Here is a 24,175-nt window from a genome sequence, read left to right as displayed (position 1 = left end):
TTCCACGTCAGTGTGTTTACCAGGACCAGACTCACAGCTGTAGCCTGGAAGCTGCTCCCTTTACTCACTTATGGGGCGTTTTTGAATGAGTCCTGTCTGGAAGTATAACATTACCACGCGGTGGAATGAGCATTTTTTTGTTTGAGCTTATCCTTTGGTCGTGTTGAACTGAACTTTGGTTTCCTTCATTCACTTCGGCTAGCCTCCTAGCTCGGCGAGCAAGCCTAGCTTTAGCTGCAGCAGGACTCCATCTTTGAAGTAGCAGCAGCACACAGGTAATGTTAACCTCTGCAATACCAGAAAAAAAAGTGTCAGTAATGAGTTTGTCAGCGTGCTTTTTGTCTTTAAATCGAGGCGATAAAGCCACCTTTCGTAGCGGACTAACGCCGGATACTCAGCTAGCCGGACCCAGCTAGTAAGGCTAGCTGGTTGAGCTGACAGGTTTAGCTATTAAAGGCTGGGATATGTTGATAAATGTCAGCTAAACCATACTCATGGGATCCGACATCATGGTCTCATTTAGCCCAGAAGGCTGTCACTGCATTTTAAGCAGCCAGTCGCATCTTAGCTGAGTTCATGTAACGTTAATCATGCAAAGACAGGCCTGTAATCAATCGTGACCATTCCCAATCAAGCCACTACTCTGTGCATATAAGTGTGCGTTTTGAGTACACACACACATACATATATATGTAAATATATATGTATAACACCTATTTGACCGGCCACTGATTTTGTGTTTAATTAATACACTTGTTATGACTTGTCGAGGTGGCTTCATGTCTACTTCCACAAAATGACACTTGAAATGAACCTTGAATATGTTGGGGAAATGTAAACCACAGCTACATCCTGTATCTGTATCATTATCAGATTGTACATTTACACTTTAGTCAGATGTATCGAAGTCTGACAGATATACATGATCTTCTTCCTGCTCTTCTCTCTCATTTCAGCCTCTGCCTGGTTGACCTTAGGCAGATGGGTCACTCAATTCAATTCAATTCAATTCAGTTTCATTTTATTTATACAGCGTTAACAACAACACAAATGGTCTTAAGACACCTTACAAAAACTGTCCTGAAACATCCAGAGCAGCCTGAAGGTGACAGTGGAAAGTAAGAACTCCCTTTTAACAGGAAGAAACCTTTAGCAGAACCCAGCTCATATGGAGGGACCCGTCTGCCGAAGGCCAGCCTTGTAGAAACAGAGAAGATAAAGAGAAAAGAAGAGCAGGAGAAACAAGATAAAATACATCTGTCATAGATACATACAGCTGACTCAAGAAAACATGTAGAATCTGATGATGGTACAAATACAGAATATGCCTGATGATGTTACCTGACAGTTTGAGAAAATAAGAGGAATCATAGGCAGCTTGGAGAATTGTTGATCCAGGTAGGAGTGGGTAACTGCAGGCCATGAACACTGAGCAGGTTGATGAGACCATGAGAGCAGATGTAGTATAGAGCTCCACAGGTCAGAAACACACAACTCCAGGCCAGAGACTCTGGCAAGAAGATGGAGAGGATGGGGGACTAACTCCTACAGCAGTAGCCAACCAGGTCAAGAAAGCAAGTATGCCAGTTCTTCAGGGAGTTTATCTTAAACTGTTCTATATGAGCTGGGTTTTGCTCAAGGTTTCTTCCTGTTAAAAGGGAGTTTTTCCTTTCCATCATTTCCTTAAGGCTGCTCTGCAGGTTTCAGGCCGGATCTTGTAAAATGTCTTGAGACAATTTGTATTGTTATTTACGCTATGTAAATAAAATTGAATCAAACCTGTAATCTTAGTGATGTGGCCCGGGTTTAACATGCCACATGCTGGAGTGTCCGTGAGCGAGACACTGAACCCTCAGTTGTCACCAGTGCACTGGAGTGAGAATGTACTTATGTGAGTGAAAACGTAGATGGGACACTGTGCCTGTAAAGAGCTTTCCATACCCATAGGTAGGAAGTGATTTATAAACCCATATAATATCGGCTCAACATCACTGATACAGATTGGAGTTTAGTGGGTCAAAAATGTAATCATTTCATCTTTATTTCATCTCTACAGCATTGTGTGCTTGAAGCCTTCCACTGTGTCCCTACATTCTATCCTCTCCCCACTATACCTTCATCCTTGTATTTATATTAACTAGGTGCCGGCACCTAGTGCTTACTGTGAATTTAAAATATTATGGTCAGCCACTATGTAGGTGCACTCAAATCTCTCTGTAAAGTCAGAACATTATCTGGCCTTTCATGAAACAAGGAAAAAGGTTAATCCAACCACTTTGAGCTATGCTGCTTTTCAAATATGAACAGCATCTCATTTTGATTCTGTTTGGCTATCCATATTTGTTTTAGGCATTGCCAAGGTAAATATGGTAATGTATATGCGTTTTAGGGTGAAAGTTCTTAGACTTTGACTTAAATTCACACACACACACACGCACACACACACACTGTGATGTGTGACCTATGGTGAATTTTTATTGGTGTACAGTGTAACATAGATTCTTGACAATTATTATTTCTTATAACCTACCATTGGTACAGATTTGTTTCTGGTACATAAGTATCATTAATATCTGTTAGGATGAACTCATCATCTTTCTTTTGAATCAGGTGGTTTGTAGGGTTCTTTTCCAACCTCCAGTTCACTCAGAATATTAAATATCTGTATTGCTTAAGCCAGAATCTGTTCAGTTGGTCTGGTACAGCTGACAAGAAGCTCAAACATAAGCAAGAAAGTAGTCTTCACCAGGTTGATAACTGAAATACAGTCAATTAAAGTAGTTTACATGACTATACAGAAAGAAAATTTTGTTTTCTTTCTTTTCTGTTGTTCATTTCTGGTTCCTTTACCTTCAGCGTACTCTGTAAGCTAATTAACCATACGAACAAATTATTGTACAGGTGGACTTAAAGTGAATTATGACCTATCGCTGTTTGGAATTTTAGCCAATCATACCAGCTCTTGTACTATTCTACTCTTTCAGAAAACCAGCATGGTGGACAAGAATATCTACATTGTCCAGGGTGAAATTAGCACTGTTGTTGGAGCCATAAAGAGGAATTCCAGATGGAATACCCACAATCCCTTGGTAAGTTAAACCCAAGTGAATCTACTGAGTTTTAAAGGGGACTTATTATGCCTTTCCTTTTTTGTTATTTACATATAATGTCACAATGTTACATGTTCACACAAAACATTGGTCAGACTGCTTTTGCTTTTAACACTTACACACATAATGGCTTTTTCCTTCTTTAGTGTAAAATGGACATCAGTTCATCACAGATTATTTTTAATGGCTAGAGAATACGTTTTTGCAAAAACTAAGCCAGTAAAATTAAATTCCCTTAACGCTTCTCAAGTAGTCTTCCAGCCCACACATACTGGCTGTCGCACAATAAGAATTTAATGAGTGTAATATTTAATAGACATGTCTTGTTGTAATCCTTGCTGATGCAGATCTTGCCGTCAATGGTCATGAATGAGATCAGATTCAGTCTCAAACATGTACTTATGGATTTGGAAAATTGCCATTTCCAATCAAGAACAAGAAATCATGTTTCTGGTAGGATTAGGCTTTGCTTTCAGTCCACAAAACATGACAATCAGAAGAATGTGGCAATGTAGGAATGAAGGCCTTCAAGTTGCATTTGAAATGAAGATCTGCATAACAAACAGTACAATATAAATGAGGATATTTTGAAGTCTGAATCATTCACAAGTGCTCTGGTGGATTCCCAAAAAAATGTCATAGGTGGATATGAGAATACAGCAGATTAGATTTAGGAGAGGAAAAAATATTTATGCCTCAAGTACCATAAAGTGACATGGTGTGACTGTCTTGATTCAGGTGGGACAGTTATTAAGATGCAAAATATTCAAAATGTCAAATGGATTCTCTGATGTCTTCTCTACCAGGATGAAGAACAAGACCCATTACTCCACAGCTTTGGTCAGCTCAAAGACATACTCAACAACATTAAAGGTATGTTAGACTGGACTTAAGTAGGCTGTGTATTAAGTGATGAGGTCTGTGCCTGTTTTAATCCTGCAGATCAAACTTTCTGAGAATCATCTTTCATGACTAAATGCTGTGTACTGACTAAAACTAAAAAACTATACTTGACATGCAGAGAATAGGATAGTTGCGAAGTAATTTTGTTACAGCATTTTACAGTAATATCCTCAGTAGATCATTTTAAGAAATACACATTTCTGTTGGTTAGTTCTGTTAAATTGTCCATACTAAAAGAAGACATAAAAGACAAATGCTTGTTGGAAAGGCAGTTTAAAGGATATTTTACTACGTTCAAAACCTGTAAAACCATCAGATTCTCCACCACATTACAGTGCTGCTAAAATATAACAGAACTTCTCTTAATAAATGTTATTTGAACATAATGCCGACATATTTGAACACAAATGAATATGAATGAAGAACCTTTTTAAACTTAGTTCTACCAAATGATACTGTTCAATGAAACTTTTTCATTGAGTGCAATTAATTAATTAGCATATGTTTAGTATGTTTTAACTAATAAAGGGAGGAAAAGCTTGAATTTCCCCTTTTCTGTTTCACATCTTGACTCAAAAGTCAACACATTTTACAAATCTCAGCACAACTTCAAAATAAAACACTTGTCTGTTTCTCTCGCTTTCTCCATTTCACTCATCTTTTTCTTTCAACTTACTCCAGTTCAGTTATCTGTATCTCTCCATTTGTGTTCTCTACCTGTGTCGCTTTATTCCTTTTACTTTCTACTGTCTTTCATGTGTGACTTGCCTCTAAGGGCCTGTTCAGGCCTTGCATTAACAGCTGTTCTGGGTTATCTGATCACAAGTGACAAGCTATAGGTACGTGTGTTCACACTTTTCATTAACATGCATCTCCAATCCAATCCAACTCTCCTTATCTGATTCTGTTAAGGATCTGATCAGTTTCATGTTCTGTATGGAAGTAAATATTGACACCACTCAGGTTATGAGTCTAACCCTGGTCATTTCCACGCACCGTTACCTCTGGTAATAAGGTAAATGAATACAACGGTGCTTGAGGAAATATGACCCATGTGGGTCCTTATACATCAGCATTATCACAGCAATAATTGGTCACATGATGAAACATTCTTGAATAACGCTAGTGTATTCATATTAAATAATTAATTTTTTTTAATTCTTGCTTAGATATATTTATTATTTAGTTAACAGCTACAAGTAGAGAATATTTATAATAATAATAATAATAATAATAATAATAATAATGCTCTGTTCACACCTGTCTTTTACGCTGCTCACTTGTGATCGGATTCCCCAGATCTGATCTTATGTAGAGGTTTGAACTAGCCCTAACTGCGTCCTCTGTCTGCACTGAGCCGCAGTGTTTACCTGGAATGCACAGAATTGATTGGTGGTGGTGTTACATGGGATGGCTTAACTCGCATGCATTTGGTCTGTGGGTTTCCTCATCCACTAAACCATTACCATAGACACTATAAAAGCTACAACGGTAGCTTAAGGTGCTGCCCCATCAAGTTTTAAATCAAAACCTCCTGCTTTGGCTGCAGGTCCGTGTCTGTATTGTAACAACTTCTGGGTCTGGGCTGAACCATGGACCTATGTTGTAGAGGGTCACCATTCAAAGTTAAATTAACGTGTATATCTGTATGAGAGGAACACATCAGACACAGGGAGAACATGTAAATTCCACATAGAGCAATCGCCAACAGTCAACAAGTTATAACCCCGAACCTTCGGTCTGTGATGCCAACCACATCTATGGGTACTGCCACATCTATACAGCAGACTTTTCATGGAAATTTAAGTTGTTCTGCTCTTGAGTCTCTGTTAAGTTCTGATAAAGCCACTGATAAGGGCACAATATGACCAGGGTCTGACCACCAGTCAACCACCAGGCAATAGTCCAAATATCTAACGTTTTCCCCTAAACCAAGTTGAGATTATCACCCTAATCAGCAATCTAATTGTTTACTTTATTCTGCCGTTGAGTAGCAAAAACTGAAATATAACATTGCCAGAACTTTATTTTTTATAAAGCAACCACTTTATTAATTTCCTTTTTCAAATTCCTGCTGAAATTCTTGAAATCAGCCATTCCTGTTAAAATGGTCACATAGGTTTTTACTGACTGATTGATTGATTGATTGATCTGAGCTTACATTTCAACAATCATAACTCTGTGTGGTACATTACCTGACAGTATGTTCATATCTAAGACACAAGGAGCAGTTGTGGGTAAAACATCCTGTAACAGTGTAGCTGGGAAGCAGTCTAAATGACATCAACGTTTTAAATTTAGTGTTTGAAGTTGTCTCAAATGTACAAGAAGTACATTTCATTCATTACCTATTACAGTTTATTCTTTAAAAGGTCACATTCACACCTATGACCAATCAAGTTTGGTCATAATGAACAAGCATGTCTTGCTCTGAAATGTCAGTGCTAACCAGCACACTAAAACGCAGTTTGAATATGAATCAGGTCTTACAAATGCTCTTCAAGCTACCGTAATTGACAAATATCTGAACTGGGCTTGCATCATAACTGCAGTTTCATTTCTTTAATCACACTTCTATCTTTTTTTTTTTTATTAGATTCAAGTTTGCACAACGTTTTGAGTCGAGACATGTAAACGTTTGTAACTCTCATGCTATCACATGTTACACCGTGAAAAAATCATGTTTTCAATCAAGGCCTCCTCAAATGCGGGCTCAGATTAAATATTATTTTATTCCAATCAAATCCTAGTAACTAAGCTTTTGTTAGTTCAAGTGTCTGTTAATGCTGTGGTGCTGTGTAATAGTCCTCCCATCCCCCCCTGAGAGACCCAGGCTGGGAGAACAGTCCTGCATGTTGTCATGCCTTTGCAATGAGCCCTGGCAGCTCCCACAGGCCTACAGCCCTACAGCTTCAGTTGTAGAAGTTATGAGCAATGGGAAAGATGCAACACATGGAGCTGTGCAGAACTAAGCCCCCACCACTGTTGCCTTCCTCTAGGGAATGCCTCTGCCACTGTGAGATGGACAAGCGCGGCTGGCTGAGGAGGAATCCACCACACTGGTTAACCCTCCTTTTTCCTTTTCCTCTCCCTATAACCTTTTTCCCTCCAGCCATCAAACGACAAAAAGCCTCTAACCTCACTAATTCTATTACAGTTACCAGAATGGAAGTTGAATGTAAAATTAAATTTTAGGACATTTGCATGAAGTAATGAGTTCATGTCAAGGATGTTTGAAGGCATTGTTCCATTCTTAAGCCCAAATCTCTTGTGCACCTAGGCTCTCAAGTGTTACATCCATGTCCAGATGAGAGACAAAAAGAAGAGAGCAGAATTTTGTGCCTCGGAGACTGATCAATTTGTTTTGTTTTTGCAGCAGCATAAGATATCTCTCTAGCTGCGTCTCTAATACAGAAACACAGCAATATTTTGGTAGGAAATGTTGTGGGTGGGCTGCGTTTTGCTGCTGCTCTGAGGCTTCACAGTGGCCCAGCTGTCTGCCTAATGAAAGCCCAGTAATTCCATTCACTCTGGTGTGCATCTCCTCTCCCTCCAACAACAAAAGCCAACCAGCAAAGGAAATATGAATTAGTCCCCACAAGGCCCCTCTCTTTCTTCTCTTATTTTCTTTCTTTCCAATGATTTTTTCCGTAGCTCATTCTGTCAGGTTGAGGGTTTTACTCCTCTGGAGGTTCTGTTCTGTTGTAACTAGTGTGATTGACAGGACCATGTGCCGTAGAGCTGGAGAGTAGTGCAGCTGGAAGTATATCATCTGCAATTTTGGTTTAGTAAATATAGCAGGGAGTCTTGTCAAGCAAAGAGATAAATTGTACTGGGAAAGGAAGTGTTGTCTCTCTTTTCCTTCAACTCCTGGAAAATATAAGGTCCACTCTCCACTCCCAAACAATGAGACCACAGTCAAAAAAATCTGGGCAAATGATGAACCATGTGTTGTAATGCCTCAGCTCCACCTTGCTTAGTCAGCCAGGCAAATCAGTCCAGGAAGCTGCAATCTATTCTCTGATGTAAATCGAATGGTTTGGTTTTGGCTTGGTATCTAATGCCCCATCCCTAACCTCTTACTAATTATTACATTGAATGCTTTCCACAGCTTCATGGTCTCTTTAAATGTGTACCGTTTTTCAAAAAATACAGTCTGTTCTTTCTGGCACACAATGTTTTTAAACTTCTAAAACAAAGTAGTATGTTAAAAAATGTGGACCTGCATGAAGTCATTCAGTCCTGGACATTTCTAACTTAGGGGTGTAAGGGTTCATGGAATGGCTTGATGCCATTTGCTGGAGCATATGACCTCTATTTTCGTTTTCTTTAAGCAGATTGAATCATCAGACGATGAGAGATTTTTCACCTTTATATTTTTCATGGCAGATGACAAGAATTCATTCAGTAATGTCCAGAAAGGATTATTTGTATCTGGTTTCCTAATATATGAAACATTGTTTGAGCTGCAGATTGTGTCTTTGTCTCTTACATGACATTGACAGGGGGTCCCTCCTATATACGATTGTCATTATACTGACAAATCTGTCTCAGCCTCTTGTTGAATAATTCTGTGGACTTATTTTATTGCTTGACTATACCTCAAGAGTAAAAGAGTGCAGACGGGGAACAGGCTTTCATTCCTGAAATGTATTTTATTTCTCCTCCCGCTCATCACTTGCCCATTTTATGCAGAAGTCACTGAGCCTCATCTTCTCAAATCTTCAATTCTTTCCTTTCACCCTCCTCTTGCGTCAAACCCCTCTGCTGCGGGGAAGGTCAGATTTTTGACAAGTCTGCAGAAGAAACAGTCTGCTCCTAAATCCCTTCATTTTTATTCATACAAATACAGGTTTAGAGCCCCTTGCAGCCCCTAGATACAGAGCCAGAGTGGCCTTTTGACTGACAGCTTTCTCCTTTTCATCCAGGCACTAACGAAATTCACAAGCACACCTCTAATTGACTCGAAACACCAGCACAGCACCAGAGGTAGACGTCAGGGGGCATGGCAGTGGATTTGTAGATTGAAGATTGTGGAGGATGATTTGATTACTAGCTGACCTTTACAATAATTATCCTGGTTTTCCCAAAGCAAAGTACAAAGCAGAGCTGATTTGTAGTTTGAGGTCCCAGCGTGTAATGCACATCGGATGGGCTCATTCATTTATTATGTCTGTTGCAATAACATGACGGTACAATTACAGTATGACTTATGTTTTGAAATTTTGTCCATCTGTTTTCACATGGTCTAATCCATACGTTACTGACAACTTCACTAATTCGTCACATTTTACCATCATGTCAGTCATCAAGAGGGAATGCACACATGCTGTCCCTCCTAGTCTCATTTCAAGGTGAAGTATGTGTGTGTTTGTATCATCTTAGTCCCCAGCTGTGGTCAGGCGGGCGCTGGCAGGCCTCTGGGGGTCGTAGCCTAAACTCGTTGTGGCCTTTACCCCCGCCAAACAACCCGCCCCCATCCATAACACCCAACCCCCCACACCTCCCGTCCTCTTCCATGCCACCTGATCTTCACACATATATCACTTCCAATTGAAGCGGTAGAAGGCAGCTGGCAAATGCAGAGGAAGAGGAACCATAATTCATGTCGCTCAGCCACTTATGCAAATATGTTTACTCATGAAGGCATTCTGAGCAAGGAGAATCTGGCCCATAGCGATGCTTTGCATGTCTGCTGTGTGGCGGTGGTGTCGTGTAGCTGTAAGCATGTGATCATGGGTTAGATTCTCATTCCTGCTGTCAGTGTTATTTTTATGACACGGTCAAAAGACAATAAACTGAGCGGGTGGAGTTGTCATCACTTACATTAATGTCTCATCAGATTTACTCGCACAATACCTACCTATATATATATATATATATATATATATATGTATATATATATATATGTTTACAAATAGCAAGTCATCTTATTAGTACATCTTACATGTATTTACCCACTATGGACACGCCAGACAACTGTTATTGCTTCTGTCCTGAATGAGTAGTTTGATTATTCATCTGGCATGTGATTTAGTGATTGTTGGCTTGTTTTGTCTGATCCACAGTCACGGTGTACAGGTGATATACAGTAACAGGCATTTGGCCTGCTGGTTTTAAAAGTTCCCATTAAAGCAGCTGTGAATAATCGGAGTGGTTCCCCCTCCCCAAACAGGCTGCCACCTAGTGCTGGTTAGTAGCTGTAAATCTGGCCAGTTAACTGTGCCCTAACCGGGGACTGACAGGAAAGGCTTAGGCCCAGTGTGAAGAGGGGATGCAACTGTTGTTCTGTTTCAGAGGCTCTCAACAATGTGCTGAGTAGATGTAGAGTCCCAGCAGAGGGCTATTAATCATCTTGGCTGGGGTGTCTGTTGGGTGGGGGGTCGGGTCCATATACAGAGGGAACTGAGGGCTAGAAGAGAGGGTTGAAGGTGCCACAGAGGATCTGGATGTGCTGACAGGAACAGTGGGCAAGATATGAGCAAAACAAACTAGCCTCCATGAGCCCTGAGCAAGAGAGGGAGGAGGAGGCCTGGGCCATGACATAGGAAACATGCTTTCTATTTACATTAAAGCATCCAGCATGCATGGAGTTTTGAACTTGTTTGAACCAGACTCAGTTTTCTGTATTACATTGTTCACAATGATAACACATTCTACTTATTTAAGAAACAATTGTCAGCACTTGTTGTCACAATCTAAACTTATTTCACTGTTTGTGTTTTTACGCTACATTTTAAAGTGGCCAAGAGAGCTCAGCACACTGCAACCTAAGAAAACACAACATGAAAAAATATAGAAACACAGTACAATTGCTCATAAAAAAAAACATTAACTACAACAACAGCAAAGATAGAAACATCCTTCAAATACATGTTTTTAGAGGAAACACAAAAATGGTCAGCTTGGCTGGGATCAGCTTGTTCAAAGCTTTATGACTTTGGGGTTTGTTGGCGTTTGCTACTTGTGATGTTGAAATGTATCATTTTATTTCTTTTATCCAGTTTAAAGTTATCTGACAAGATACACAGTTAATTTTCAGATTAATGGCATGATATCAATATAAACATAATGATATCACATAAATCTTCATTTTACTTAATTCCTTAGGCTATGCACACTCATAATTTCAATCCTGGTGAACCTTTCAGTTATGGCATGCAGTTACCCACTCTTACCTGGGCGAACAATTCTCCAACCTGCCCATGATTCCTCTTCTCATCAGCTATTTCTTTAATTATTAGATTCTACATGGTTCCTTCAGTCCGTTATATGCATCTGTGACAGAAGTTTATCTGGTTTCTCCTGCTCCTCTTTTCTCTCTATCTTCTTTTTCTACCTGGTTGGCCTTAGACAGATGGGTCCCTCCATATGAGCTGGCTTCTGCTCAAGGTTTCTTCCTTTTAAAAGAGAGTTTTTTTCTTTTTTTTCTTGCCACCGTCAATTATGTAATAATGCATCCAGTCGAGCAACAAACACCAGTATTCAAATGATCTTATAGGTAGAAAACAAACCCCAAATATGTCCAGCATATGTGGAAGATAATGCCATAGCACACAGTAAAATTACTACCCATATATTGTTAGTCATGTTATGGTGTGAACAGTTTCAGGTGTGCAGTTTATTTTAACTGTATGTGTTTTTTGACCATATCAACCTATTTTGGTAATACCACTATGTTCAAAGGGTGAATTGTTTCATTTTTTTTTTAAACAGATCCTCTTGACCAAGCTAAGAAAACAAAACTCAAGTTGTAATAAGTGACAACAATTGAGTGGTACTATCTATTTTGTTTCCCAGGCTTGTACCTTGTGTCTAGACAGGATCAGTTGAGGTCTAGACCTTCTCTGTGCTGTCAGCACAGACTAGATGGTGAGGATTTAGTATTTTTGTCTGTGCAACCTGCGTTGGGTTTCAGTGTTCTGTTAATAATAATATTCTTATGAGGTGGTAATGGAGGTTCATCACAAGACAGATACCCTATCCACAAGCCCACTGCCAGTTTGCTGTTTATTCCTCAGCTAATGTACTCTGAGCTCAGTGTTGCTTTAATTACTCACCACTGAGCCAAGAGCAATAAAAAACGGGGTATTAAGGGTTTGGGACGTTTCAACACCTCTGAACCCAGTTCTTCACCTGACGTCTGCTCTAAATACAGGCTCATGGTTGGTATGCAGTGACATGTTGATTGGCTGAAAAGCATTTTCCAGATTGACTATACAAGTTGGCATTTACAATTTCTGAAGGCGTCAAGTGTAGGTTTACTGTGGGACTCTAAGTTTAGTCCCAAGGCAGGGTTAGTGACCGTGCAAATTTTGTTGACTTGACCTGCAGTATATATCTTTGTATATTTCTGGTGTGTCTATAACTTGAAGATTATTTATTATTTAAAAGCTCTATTTAATTTACTGGTTATGAATTATGTCCTCCTATTCCATTGTTTGAAGTTTTATTGTATTTGTAGTTATTGTTCCTCTATACCAGCCCTAATTATTTCACATGCTATTAAGATAAAATTATGAAGTTACGTCATAATATATCCAACAAGTCAAACTTCACTGTGACATCATAATATTCTCCTCAAAGTTTTCAAAGTCTTCTTTGTCGCAGCACTTACAAAGGTGCATTATTTCTCAAAAAATAAGATTGTTTTAAAATAAAATAGTCAGTCTTCTATGAAACGAGAAACATTCCAAATGAAAATATTATAACAAACAGGAGTAATTTAGAATTTCTGTTCCGCAGAACACTCCTTCACCAGAAATGTGTGGTTATGTAGCCATGCAATACCACTTTAACCAGACATTCTTTTGGAGTATAGTGACACGAGTGAGGAGAATACAAAAAGAATGAAAAGAAAAGAAAAGCATCTTTTTCATTTTATTTCATTTTAAGCTGTCAGCTGTCTGTTTTTTCCCTACCTTGTCCCTGCCATTGTTTTTATACCGCACAATTGAGCATCAGTGTCGTGTTTATCATTAGCAAATATGATACTGTATAGGACAAACTGAACCTTATTTCATTTATCAGTATAACGTTACAAGCTAAATCTGGCTACAGTCAGAACTTTGATCAAAAAGTCATCCTGCTTTGTGAAAGGAATCTTCCTATCATGAAAACACCTTTGTTTCCACATAAAGCAGCTTCATTCATCTTACTTTACCTTCTTTGTCTGGATTTTGTTTTTCATCTCAAGCACCATTCACGAGTTGTTGAAACTTTGCTCTTAGCTATTGGCACTTTTGTGTTCAGGATATTCTTAACTTTTGTACTATCTGTTTTCACTGTGTTAAACAGTAGTACACTGTAGCTTGTGGCACATTACTAATGAGTCATTTTAACAGTATAATGCCTGAAAACAACCCGACATAAATTATAATGCTAATGTCACATAAAGCTGTTTGACTTGAGAGGGGAGTTGGATTATGAACAGTGCCGAAGTCTTAGCCGATATGTACTATGTTGCACTGCTGGTTGTAAAACCTGTTTGTGAAAGCAAGGACTAAAATAGGGACCTTTAAATCCACAGCACCTTCGACGGAGCCCTTTAATTCCTTATTGACAGTTATATACAGAGAGTCCTATAAACAAGGTTTCACTTGTTCACCTTTTGATCATTGTTATAAATGTGATTTTCCGCAGTTGGAGTCACGACGCAAAGTCGGCAGTAAAGAATTGCGGCTGTTGTTGATAATCTCTCCAATAAGACGGCAAAGCCGGCCAAATCAAAGCACACAATTCACTAGCGGTGGATGCACTGCTGGTATGGAGGTCTTGGATTTGGACGGGGGTGGAGGGTGTGGTAGAGTTGTTGTGGTCAAAAATAAGGGCCTATATTAGTATTTTGGAGAGGAACTGGCTTGCTGGTTTGCTTGTGTGGCGCTTACTTCCTTAAGCCTTTGGTGTCTCACTGTGAATCCCACACTGCCTTGATGGGCTGGGTTAATAAACCTCTCAGCAGCCGCGTCTCCCCCTCTTTCTCTCGGTCTCACACACACACTCAAACACACTCAAACACATACACACACGTACATATAGTCTCTTGACACATACACACACAGCTGCTTGTTATTTCATGCCCCATAAGGGAGCTGTGACCACAGACATTGTAATACACATATCCAATTAGCTAAGCATTGCATCGCATGTTGTCTCAAGCTGGGATTCACACAGATACATATATGCTCTGTTGTACTGAACAGAGAATATATATTGTTGTTAGTCTTTTATTGTGAAGCAGCGATTTTTATTTGAAGCAGTATTTTAGTTATAAAACACATGACGTTAAATAAAAAAATGTAGGCAATTTGCATGATGATGAAAGTGGCTCAGATAACAATTATCAAGACTATAAATTAATCAAAAAATTTAAAACACCATTCCAGATATTAAAGTCTGCAAAGACTTATCTCACTTTTTGCCTTTATCATAGAAATTTCATATCTGTTTCTACTACAGTATCTAATCTAATCCTGAAAAAAAAAAAAAACGTGTCACATTATGGAGAATAACAGAATAATCCATCTGCATAAATGTGTACACACCTAAACTAATACTTGTCTGAAGCACCCTTTATTGTGTTATACAACTTGCCGCACATTTATTTATTGCCGCACAAACTTTTCTGATGTTTTGTTGTAAAAACGTTGTCAATATGTCAAATTGCAAGTGCAGCTCATATGCATAGCCCTCATTCCTTACAGATATTTGCTTTAGGACTCAAAGCTGGGTTTTACCAAGACCATTCCAAGACAAACACATTATTTTTTGTCCTTCTTTTGCTGATTTGGATCATTGTCATGCTAAAAACTGAAAGTTTGAACTGGTACTGGCAGAGATGCATAATTTCCTTCCCCTTCACTTCCAGCTGAAGAAAAGCAGCGCTAAAGCAGAAGACTGCTGTGTTGACTTTGTGCCTTATACACTTTTTACCATTTTTAACAGAAATTTAAACGTGGTCTCATTAGACCAGAAATTATTTTCCACATTGTTCAGTAAATGGTCTTGTATTTATGTCATTCTTTTCTGCCTATTAGTACTGAAAGTGCTTAATAGTCACTCACCAGTGTCAAGAACTTGGAGAAACAGGGGGATCAGTGTCTTGTTCAAGAATACTTGATCAGAGATTGAATTGTTAACTGCTAGCTGAAGAAGAAGAATAGGAATTTGAATTTATATAGAGCCTTTTAAAGTACATAAGGTGTTTTACATAAGAGTGGGGAACAGTCATAAAGATGAGGAATAGGGAGATAGTGTTTTACGTGCGGAGAAGCCCTTACAGTAGTTTTCTCCAGTTGTTGATGATTAATGATGCATTCACTGTGTAATATGGTATATCTAATGCCCTAGATTTGTATCTCTTATTTGAGAAATGGCTTTCAACAATGAGATCCTGTTGAAGTAAGCACTTTGTGAATAGTTGATTAGATGACTTGACTGCTGTGCCATGGCGCAAGTCAACGAGTGATGAGTAGTGATAGTGACAGTAACACAGATGCCGCCAAGAAGGCAGGTGATGAGTCCAGTGGCTCATTGCAAGCAAACTAGCAGCCGTTCATCATGTGTGTGGAAATACGTCACAAAAGAAGAAGGCCGTATGCAAAATCCAGAAATACAACAAATGTACTGCAATGTACTCATCTGAAAGGGCATCCACTAATGTTGACAAAGGATCAGTTGAGATCCTCTTGACAACAGTCAATTAATGACTTGGTAGTAACAGAAAAAACAAGCTACAGCAATCAACAATGCTGAGTTTAATTGTCAAAGTTATTAGACCTTTAGCTTCGGAGAAATACCACTTTTTTATCCCGGCTGCACTGTCCCATTAAATGCTGCTGTCCTTGGATTTATATAGCCTATACATTTCCGCAGCACTTTGTATTGATAAGCTCATGTGTTTATGTTCGGCTCTGTTCTATTAGTTGACATTGTTGCTATGGTTGTGTAGTCACTCTTTTATGTCCTTGATGTCATTGAATGCACCATGCAAGAGATGGAAGTTATGATAGAGCTGAGGGTATGTCATATTAGAAGTGTCCGACTGATGGTGTTTATGGTGTTGGTGTGGGCCGTGACCAACAGTAGCCTGTGTTCAAGCTTCAATAAAGAGAAAAGCCTCTGTAGCTTTCTTTGTGTGAGACTTTGTGTGTGTGAGAGACTTTGTGTGTGAGAGACTTTGTGTGTGTGAGACTTTGTGTGTGTTAAGTTTTTGCTTTTGCAATAGAGATACAGTGTTAATTTCAATGAATTTTGAAGCAACTGTGAGTCAGAGGAGGTTAGCTACTTAGTATTCTTTACTTAGTTATTGGAACATGGCATTGAAGCACACAATAATGAAGTCACTTCTTAAATATGAGATTTAATTTTATTATTAAATATTCCTTTTTTTGTGCTGTTTGGAGAATGTTCAGGGTGTGATTAAAACTGTATACCATGTTAGTTTGAGAAAAGTCGAGCCAGTTGAGTATAATAAATGGAATGCCGTTATCAACAATAAGGCTGCCATTGTCAACAATGTACAAGAATGCTGAAGCTACTGTGTGTAATTTTTGTCTGACCCATCTGACAGTGAGAGTACTTATAAAAGCACTGTCAACACATGCCTATGATGTCTACAGTCCCCTAGTCTCTGTCTTGCTTTCATCTCTGTCTAACGAGGAAGAGTCACATCAGTTGTAATACTTTTTCTTTCCGTGGATTGCTTCACCTTCTTAGACTGTAATGTGCTTCTTTTTTTGTCATGAAAATCAGAAGCTCATTGTACACTTCTTAGGTTCTGTTTCTATATTTTCCAGAGTTAATAAAACCTTTGTTACATTTGCAACTCCAGTTTCCACCATACTCTTAGTTGCTGTTTGCTACTCCATCCACTCTCAGTATCATTGTACCCGTCTTCACCTCTGCAACACTTCATTGCTGGCTGACATGACACACATTGCATTCTGTGTGCTAGCACTTGAATGTTGTCACAGAAACACCATATTTAAAACTCTAGTATACTGCAATGTACCCCTGGTGCTTATAGAGTTAATCATCACCATGTAAACTTGTTTGGTAATGCATTTCTTTGAAAGATGTTAATTTATGTGTACTTTATGAAGTCTCACTTCAAAAAAGCTCCAAATTTAAAGTCACCTGTGATGATTACATTTCAGATGTACTGAGCACTAGATCAGATAAACTCAGATTATACTTTATATGCATCCACCTATGATTACTGCTTTTGCTATGAGACAGGCCATTAAAACAGTAGTTGGTTCATTTATCATACATTTTCATTCACTGACTGAAATTAATAAACACACAGCTATACTTTAGGGGTCAAGGTAGCGTTTTTATTTTGTTGTTTTGGAAAAAGTTAGTCAATAATTGGATATGGAAAGGATGATCCTTGGATTCCATTTCAGTCAGTGAACTCCCTTGAGAAAGTCTGAACAACATCCACATGCTTGTCATCCCCCTACTGTTAGAGTCTGGAACGGGACACTGGCACAAGACACTCGCCCCTGAGTGGACACCCAGGATTAAAAAAAGATGTACTATTTCTGGGCTGCAGCTGGGGGTTTGAAAGGAGTGTATGCTGTAAAGGTGACATGGGTCAAAAATTTCTTGTTGAGGGACGACAGGAGGGTGACTGGTGGGAAGAAGATGACTGGCGTGCTAGTGTGCATGTATGGGTGAGTGTGATTAAACAACTGGCTACATTTCAAAGCACAAATATTGAATCAAAAAGAGGTGACACATGCAACAGGAGTGCTTTAAACCTGTTGACGCATCCCTTCTTAAATAGAGTAGGATCAGCACCGTTGATAACAAATTTTGACAAAAGCCACCCTGCTGACAGGGGAGGGAGCCAAGCAGACTGCTGTGGCCCAGTGCAGCTGACGACGAGACATGCTAACAACCTGGGACAACAAGAAGGTGTTGATTGCTCTGAAAGCAAAATAGACTTGGCAATATGTTCGACCATGTTCACTCCCTGCTTCCCCTCTGATTTTTTTTCTCAGGAGTTGGACAACACAGAGACATGACTTTAACATTGACATTTGACATTAATTTGTTAATCCAGGACTTTGTTCAGATATGTCAACATAGACATTTTAAACAACATTTTTTTTTGTTTTTAATACTTTGCAGAAATACATCTTACACTTAGTGATATATTACCTAGTGATTTATCAGTCTGAATTACAATTTTGGTGGAAAAGAACACCCTTTCCTTCATAATTGTACATCTGATTGCTTACCCAACCACCGTTAACTGGTGGTGTGGATGACGGAGGTGGGAGACTATACATAAGGACAGAATTTCATTCCTAAGAAGCAGTGATAGACCCTAATATCCAGAGAAAATCTCCAATATCGATTCAGTATCAGCTCAGTTTTCATCTCAAATCCCTATCACACATGTCTAAATCCAAATGATCAGTGCAAAATATCACTTTTTGTACAATAATTAAAAATAAGAATAAAGTGAATTCAACTTGAAGTATAGCAAGTTACAACAAATGGATCTGGCCTATCTATGTCCCCACACTTGAAAATAATGTAGTGATTAGCAGCTGGATATATTTATCCCTGGATTTGTCCATTGTGCCTCATAATCCTTGTTTGAGAGCTTGAACACTTTGGGTGCTGCCTCCTGCCAGTCAGACCAATGCCTGCATGCTCAAGGCAGGTAGCAGCTATCCCAGCTATGCAGATATGCATATGATGGTTTTAAACTGTAAAAATTCCTGCAAAACTGGCAGGGACTGAGCATGAGTGATGATGTGTTACAGAATTTATGACCTGGAAGACGTGTGTGGGTGGCAGTAATCTTTCTGGGTGGTTAGACTTGGCAGAGGGTCAGACTCAGAGGTCAAGGGGAATGAACTTGTGAACTAGTAGGCATCAGTATTACTGTTGAAGTCAAGTATAGGTCATTCTAATCCAGGGCTTAAAGAACAAACTCAACACCACAGATGTATAGGTCTGGGCTTTATATTGTATGTGCTCTTAGAAAAAAGGATAAGAGGTGCTATTTAATGCTGCACTATCGAAGTTGTGACAACAGTTTGCTGATGTCATATCCAGTAACTTTTGGATGGTACAAAGACTGCAACACAGTTTAAAGTTGATTCATTTATCAATTATTCTATTAGTAGTTGTGGTTAACATAAAGGTTGCTACTTAGATTTACTTAGCTTTGTTTTGTTGGTTGCAGATGCTACTCCTATATGGAAGGAATTTCTGCAGAGATTGTGTTCCAGTGTTAGGATAATAAAAAATAAATGTTAATCTACAGCAGCTAGGCTAAACGGAGCCAAAGCCAGTACAGAAAAATCAGATGCAATTATCAGTGCTCTGAAATAGGAATGGCAGATCTAGTCAGTTAGTCATGGTATCCACTTGGGCTCAAGCACAATAACTGAATTATCATGTGTTGTGGCCATTGTTTTTAATGTGCTCCTTGTTGGCTTTGTCATTCTTTGTCAACTTCCCGTTGCTTTTACTATCTGTAGTACCTTTACTCTCTTTGATTGATGTTGGGATCTTAGTTATTGTTAATAACAAACATATAACTAACTGGATTTTCTTTGTTGGCCCGTGTTTGCCTTACAAAGTGCTAATGTAATGTGATGATTACACAGTGCTATACTACCTATTAACTTTAATGCTTTACAGATTTCTATTCTAATAGACTCAGAGTTACATTGTATGTAGATTTATGTGACCATTGTAGAATAGGCTTAAAGAGAATTTCAGCTGTCTTTATGTCATTTATCATTGTATTGATCTATTTAGTGATAAAAGACATGATTGCATATGGTATACATTAATCCCATCCCACACTATTTTTTGTTTACATAGATGTTAGGTTTGTCCAGGCGGTATCTGTCACTTACATCCACAGTCACACTACCATGCCATTTTCTTTAAAGGTGACAAAAGGGATAACCAATTGTTTTTCTGTTTATCAGAGGTGACATGACCAGTGGCGCAAAGGGGTGAGGAGGCCCTGTGTTGCCATAGCTAAATATACATCCCTGACAGCTCCATAATAGGTTCCAGGAAGTTCAGTCGAAAATAAAAACAAAGCAACATTTCTAGCTGATTGGCTTTGAAAGGCAGTTTTTCCTTGCTGAATGGGAAAAATGTGGACTTCAGCATTCCATGGCCGTGATGCCAGTCAGATTGGATAGGCGCAGCCTTGCGTGTGCAGAACGAGCCTGGTGCGAGGGATACACATTGCACTACAGAAACCAACTTTATGGGAAAGAATTTGTCTACATGTTTGAAAGAACTACGAACACAACTGGCATATTTGATGTTGTGCACATCTATTGGTCTTCTGCATTATTTTGAGTTTCACAAGTGAGTGTTGGTATTTGTATGCTTTTAAAGCAATACAGTGTAGTTTTCAGGCTTTTGTTGGCACTGGTACCTATTCACTTTTTGTTGTGTAGAACATTGTGGGAGTCAGAGGCCCACTGTTTTGTGGTTGAGAGTTCGTCCTTGTGAAGCCAGTAGTGTAAGTCAAAATAACGGGAAGCCATCTACTTAGTTTTCTCATCTGTTTTGTTAGATATATTTTCAGTTTAAGGTTCGTCTTTAATTTACCTCATTACATTTACAGATGTTGTGTTTAAGTGTTATGCCTCTTTCTGAAAAGCCCATAAAACTATGTTTCTCTTTTCATTTGACTAATATTACAGCTACATGTTAAATGAGAGAAATAAATGCACATTTAGGCTTGCCGTATTCTGTCTACATTTAGCTCTTCAACATTCTTTTTTTGAGAGCAGACCACAATGATATGACGATGTGTTTACAAACGCCCCCACCCCTGTTACTTTTATCTCAAAATGTGGACATGAATACATAAAGATAATGCACTCCTTGGATCCCATCCCATATGCTCAGCTGTCTGACATTACCCCACAGTATCTTTTGAGGAAGCACTACTGCAGCTTGGTTTAGAGTTACTGCACTCCTGGCAAACAAACTCAAGCTCAACACCCCTTTTAGTGAATTATGTTTGTATTCCATTTTTTTCCTCTCTTTGCCTCTCAAGTTTGGTTAAATTATGTGCTGAAAGAAGTTTTATGACAACCAGCAAACCCTGGGGAAGTGCACTTTATACATCAGTGGAAGTGAGCTGCCATCTGAACAGCAGAGAAGTGGCCCACTTTTTTCTTCTCTTTAGCCACTCAGCCCCTCCTCAAGTTGACCCGCTAAGAAAAACAAGGAAACTTTAATTTCATGGAAGCAGAAGAGTAGGTAAGAGTAGCTTGTGATCGACCACTTTTATTACAATAGTTACTGCAACAGTCTGGCTACTACAGGCTGTCCATGTGCTCTCTCAATTCTAGCCCTGTTGTCCCTGAGTTTTCCTAAAGCTGTTTCTAGTATGACAGATATGCACGCCCACAGGGGAGTAATTTATGACAGTTGTCGCCTTGGTCTGTTAAGCCAACCCGGGACATCTCCAACCACTCTGAGCTGTGCAATTCAGTGCCCCTGTGGGGATAAACCCGATAGGCTTTAATGTTTCCCGGCCATGGAGTCTATGTAGCATCAGCGGTTAGCAATGTACCCTGTAAGCCTCTGTTGTTTGAAAGTCACCATGTGTTGCCATGGAGAAGGCAATCTGTTAAATATGGTGACTGTATTCGAGACAGTCTTGTGTTCTTTTGGAAAGTGCTGATATCAAGTCCAACTGATTTTATTTCCTGTTTATTGGTCCAAATGTTCAGTTTTTCTTCAGCCTCCTCATAGCTGTAACTTTATCCCTATTGGTTACAATTACTAGTCCGGTCCCAATAGTTGAGGGGAATAATCCATCTGCATTATCTCCTGGCATGCCTTGAGCTGCCTAGTGACAGTACAAGCAGCTCTATCCTCACCAAGGGAATGGTAAGGGAATTTCAGATTCAGAATCAGGAAAAAAAAACATATTTATCCCCAAAGGGCAATTAGGAAATCGTTTGTCCAGTTTCATAATTTGAAGGACGTGAAATGTTAAATTTACACCTGGGATAATCCCCAGCTTGATTAACGTCAATGTGAAATTAAGCTTGCACTTACACTTGGCCCAACCCGTGTACAGTGGAAAGTTTTTCGCTTCAGCAGTTGATCTATGGTTGTGATAGGTTGTGTACTTGAAGTAGTAGTTTTGGGCACCTCCCCTTGGAGCATTACGCAGCACAGTTCAAAGTTATTTATCCATGGCTCCCAGCTAGAGGGAAACCCCAGTCTAGACGCAGAATTTGCTGAAGAGATTACATATCTTAACTAGCAGGGGAACCACTTGGGACCCCTCATGAGTAACTAGGAAATTTTGCTAAAGAGAGGCAGATCTGCAGATCTCTCACGGCCTGTTGCCAAGCGACTTTGCATGAGTCTTTCTTCACATTAGGCCAGTCAGTTTAAACTCATGTATTCTAACTGTGCTGTAAAAGATGCATGAAAAACTTTAAAGTGCCATTCCTTAATGAGGCAAGTTAGGAAATGGTACAATTGCCTATTGTCAAATTGGATTTTCTAACGTAATGTAGTTTTGGTTGTGATCTTACTTCATAAGGACAAAATGTCAGGGTGATCCAGTTCGATGCTGCAGTGTTGGTACAAAAGAAAGATGCATTGTCTGATCCTGGTCATTCCCACTTCTGGATTTTCTGACCCAGATGAAACTTTGTGAACCACCAGGCCCTGGAGATAGATCATTAGCCAGTCTTTTCTTTTAGCAGTAATCGGTATTCAAAACAAACTTGCCTAGTGGCTGACTAACTGCCTGCAAGGGAAACACACACTGCTCTGTTGTCCCCCTCAAACCACCCGCCCCTTCAGGCCAGGGTAAACTGAAACAGCCAAGATTAGTATTAATCCCTCTTAATGCTATGGCTCATAATATAGTCATTAGGTGACTTGAGACTAAGCCATCCCACCAAACTGCTGCGATTTATTAAACACACACAAAGGATTTGCTGTCAATGCTGGGTGGGTATAAAGTGAGCATCACGTCTATCAGCCTATTAATACTGATGAGCAGTGCTGTGAATGGTTACACTCAAATGAGGGGTTCACACAGTTAGTCAGGATAGAATGGGGTGACAGGTTTTCCAGTGAATGTTGCTTTCCTTCATATAGGCCTGATTCGAGAACATTCTACAAGCATCTCAAGTTTCATTAGTAGTAATCATTAGTAATTAAAAAAGAATTTAGATTAAAAGTAAAATATCCCGTTTTAGCCATATGTCACAGAAAAAGCGAGCACGTGTCCTAATGCAGGGAATCATCTGTACTTGCTTTCTGGTAAAAATGGCATGAGATGTGGCCTGATAGTGAGCTATAAATATCACCTTCTGATGGTGCAGTGCTTTTTTGTGAGGAGACTGTATCTATCCAGCAGCAGTTTTTCAAACATCATATCAGTTCCTTCATAGCATGTGTAATTCCCAATAGAGTGGCATTCCAGTATGAGCCTCTGTGGCAGTGGTGTGTTGTGTCTTGTGTGAACACAGTAGAGTTGGCCTACAGTGCATGGTTTGTGGAATCTCTCCCACCCCATGGGAATGTCATTAGTGGGAAGCTGAAGGAGTGCAGCAGGTGAAACAAATAAGGACGATAACTCCCCACTACTACACCCACCCACCCACACACACACACACACACACACACACACACACACACACACACACACTGTAGACCCCACTGCTTTGTCTCAATGTCCATTGCTTTGCCTCACTCTCTCTTTCCACATCTCATACATTCTGGTCATATTTCTTTCATCAACTCCCCGATTCTGCTTGTTATCACTGTTGCGGATGTGTTTCCTTCCTCTTTGTCCAAAATGATGAAATTTAAATTTGTCATATTTATACCCATTTTAATAGAAGTTTTTTCAAGTTTGTTTAATATACTGCCCGGATTTTTCCTTATACAAGCCCTGTATAGCTGTGAATCCATCGGTTCCAAATAAGTGCCTGTGTCTGCAACACATGTCATTCCTGCCATTGCCATAGATATCTCACTGAATACAAGGCAGAACATTTCTACATCTCAGAACCAATATGGTTCTCTGAGTGTACGCTTTTCAGTGAGAAGTAGACAGAAGTAGTTGCATGGCAGCTGACATGACTTGAAAGCTGTTAAAAACCAAAGGAAAGGAATCAAAA

At 39.3% G+C, this 24,175-nt stretch overlaps 1 protein-coding gene across 5 annotated transcripts in view; it reads left to right on the top strand.

Moving 5' to 3' along the window:
• The window catches only part of gbf1 (golgi brefeldin A resistant guanine nucleotide exchange factor 1), a 71,455-nt gene continuing 47,280 nt past the window's right edge, over nucleotides 1-24,175 (top strand). For all 5 annotated transcript variants that reach the window (XM_047602774.1, XM_047602772.1, XM_047602773.1 and 2 more), the window contains exons 1-3: nucleotides 1-275; nucleotides 2,985-3,089; nucleotides 3,917-3,983. In XM_047602774.1, the coding sequence (XP_047458730.1) occupies nucleotides 2,994-3,089; nucleotides 3,917-3,983 (163 nt within the window). In that variant the 5' untranslated portion in view covers nucleotides 1-275; nucleotides 2,985-2,993. The remainder of the gene's footprint in view (nucleotides 276-2,984; nucleotides 3,090-3,916; nucleotides 3,984-24,175) is intronic.

Source organism: Mugil cephalus, chromosome 13 (genome assembly GCF_022458985.1).
Source record: "Mugil cephalus isolate CIBA_MC_2020 chromosome 13, CIBA_Mcephalus_1.1, whole genome shotgun sequence".
NCBI classification, from domain to species: domain Eukaryota; kingdom Metazoa; phylum Chordata; class Actinopteri; order Mugiliformes; family Mugilidae; genus Mugil; species Mugil cephalus.
The sequence above is the reverse complement of the archived record's forward strand: the minus strand, read 5'-3'. Positions and strand labels throughout refer to the sequence as shown.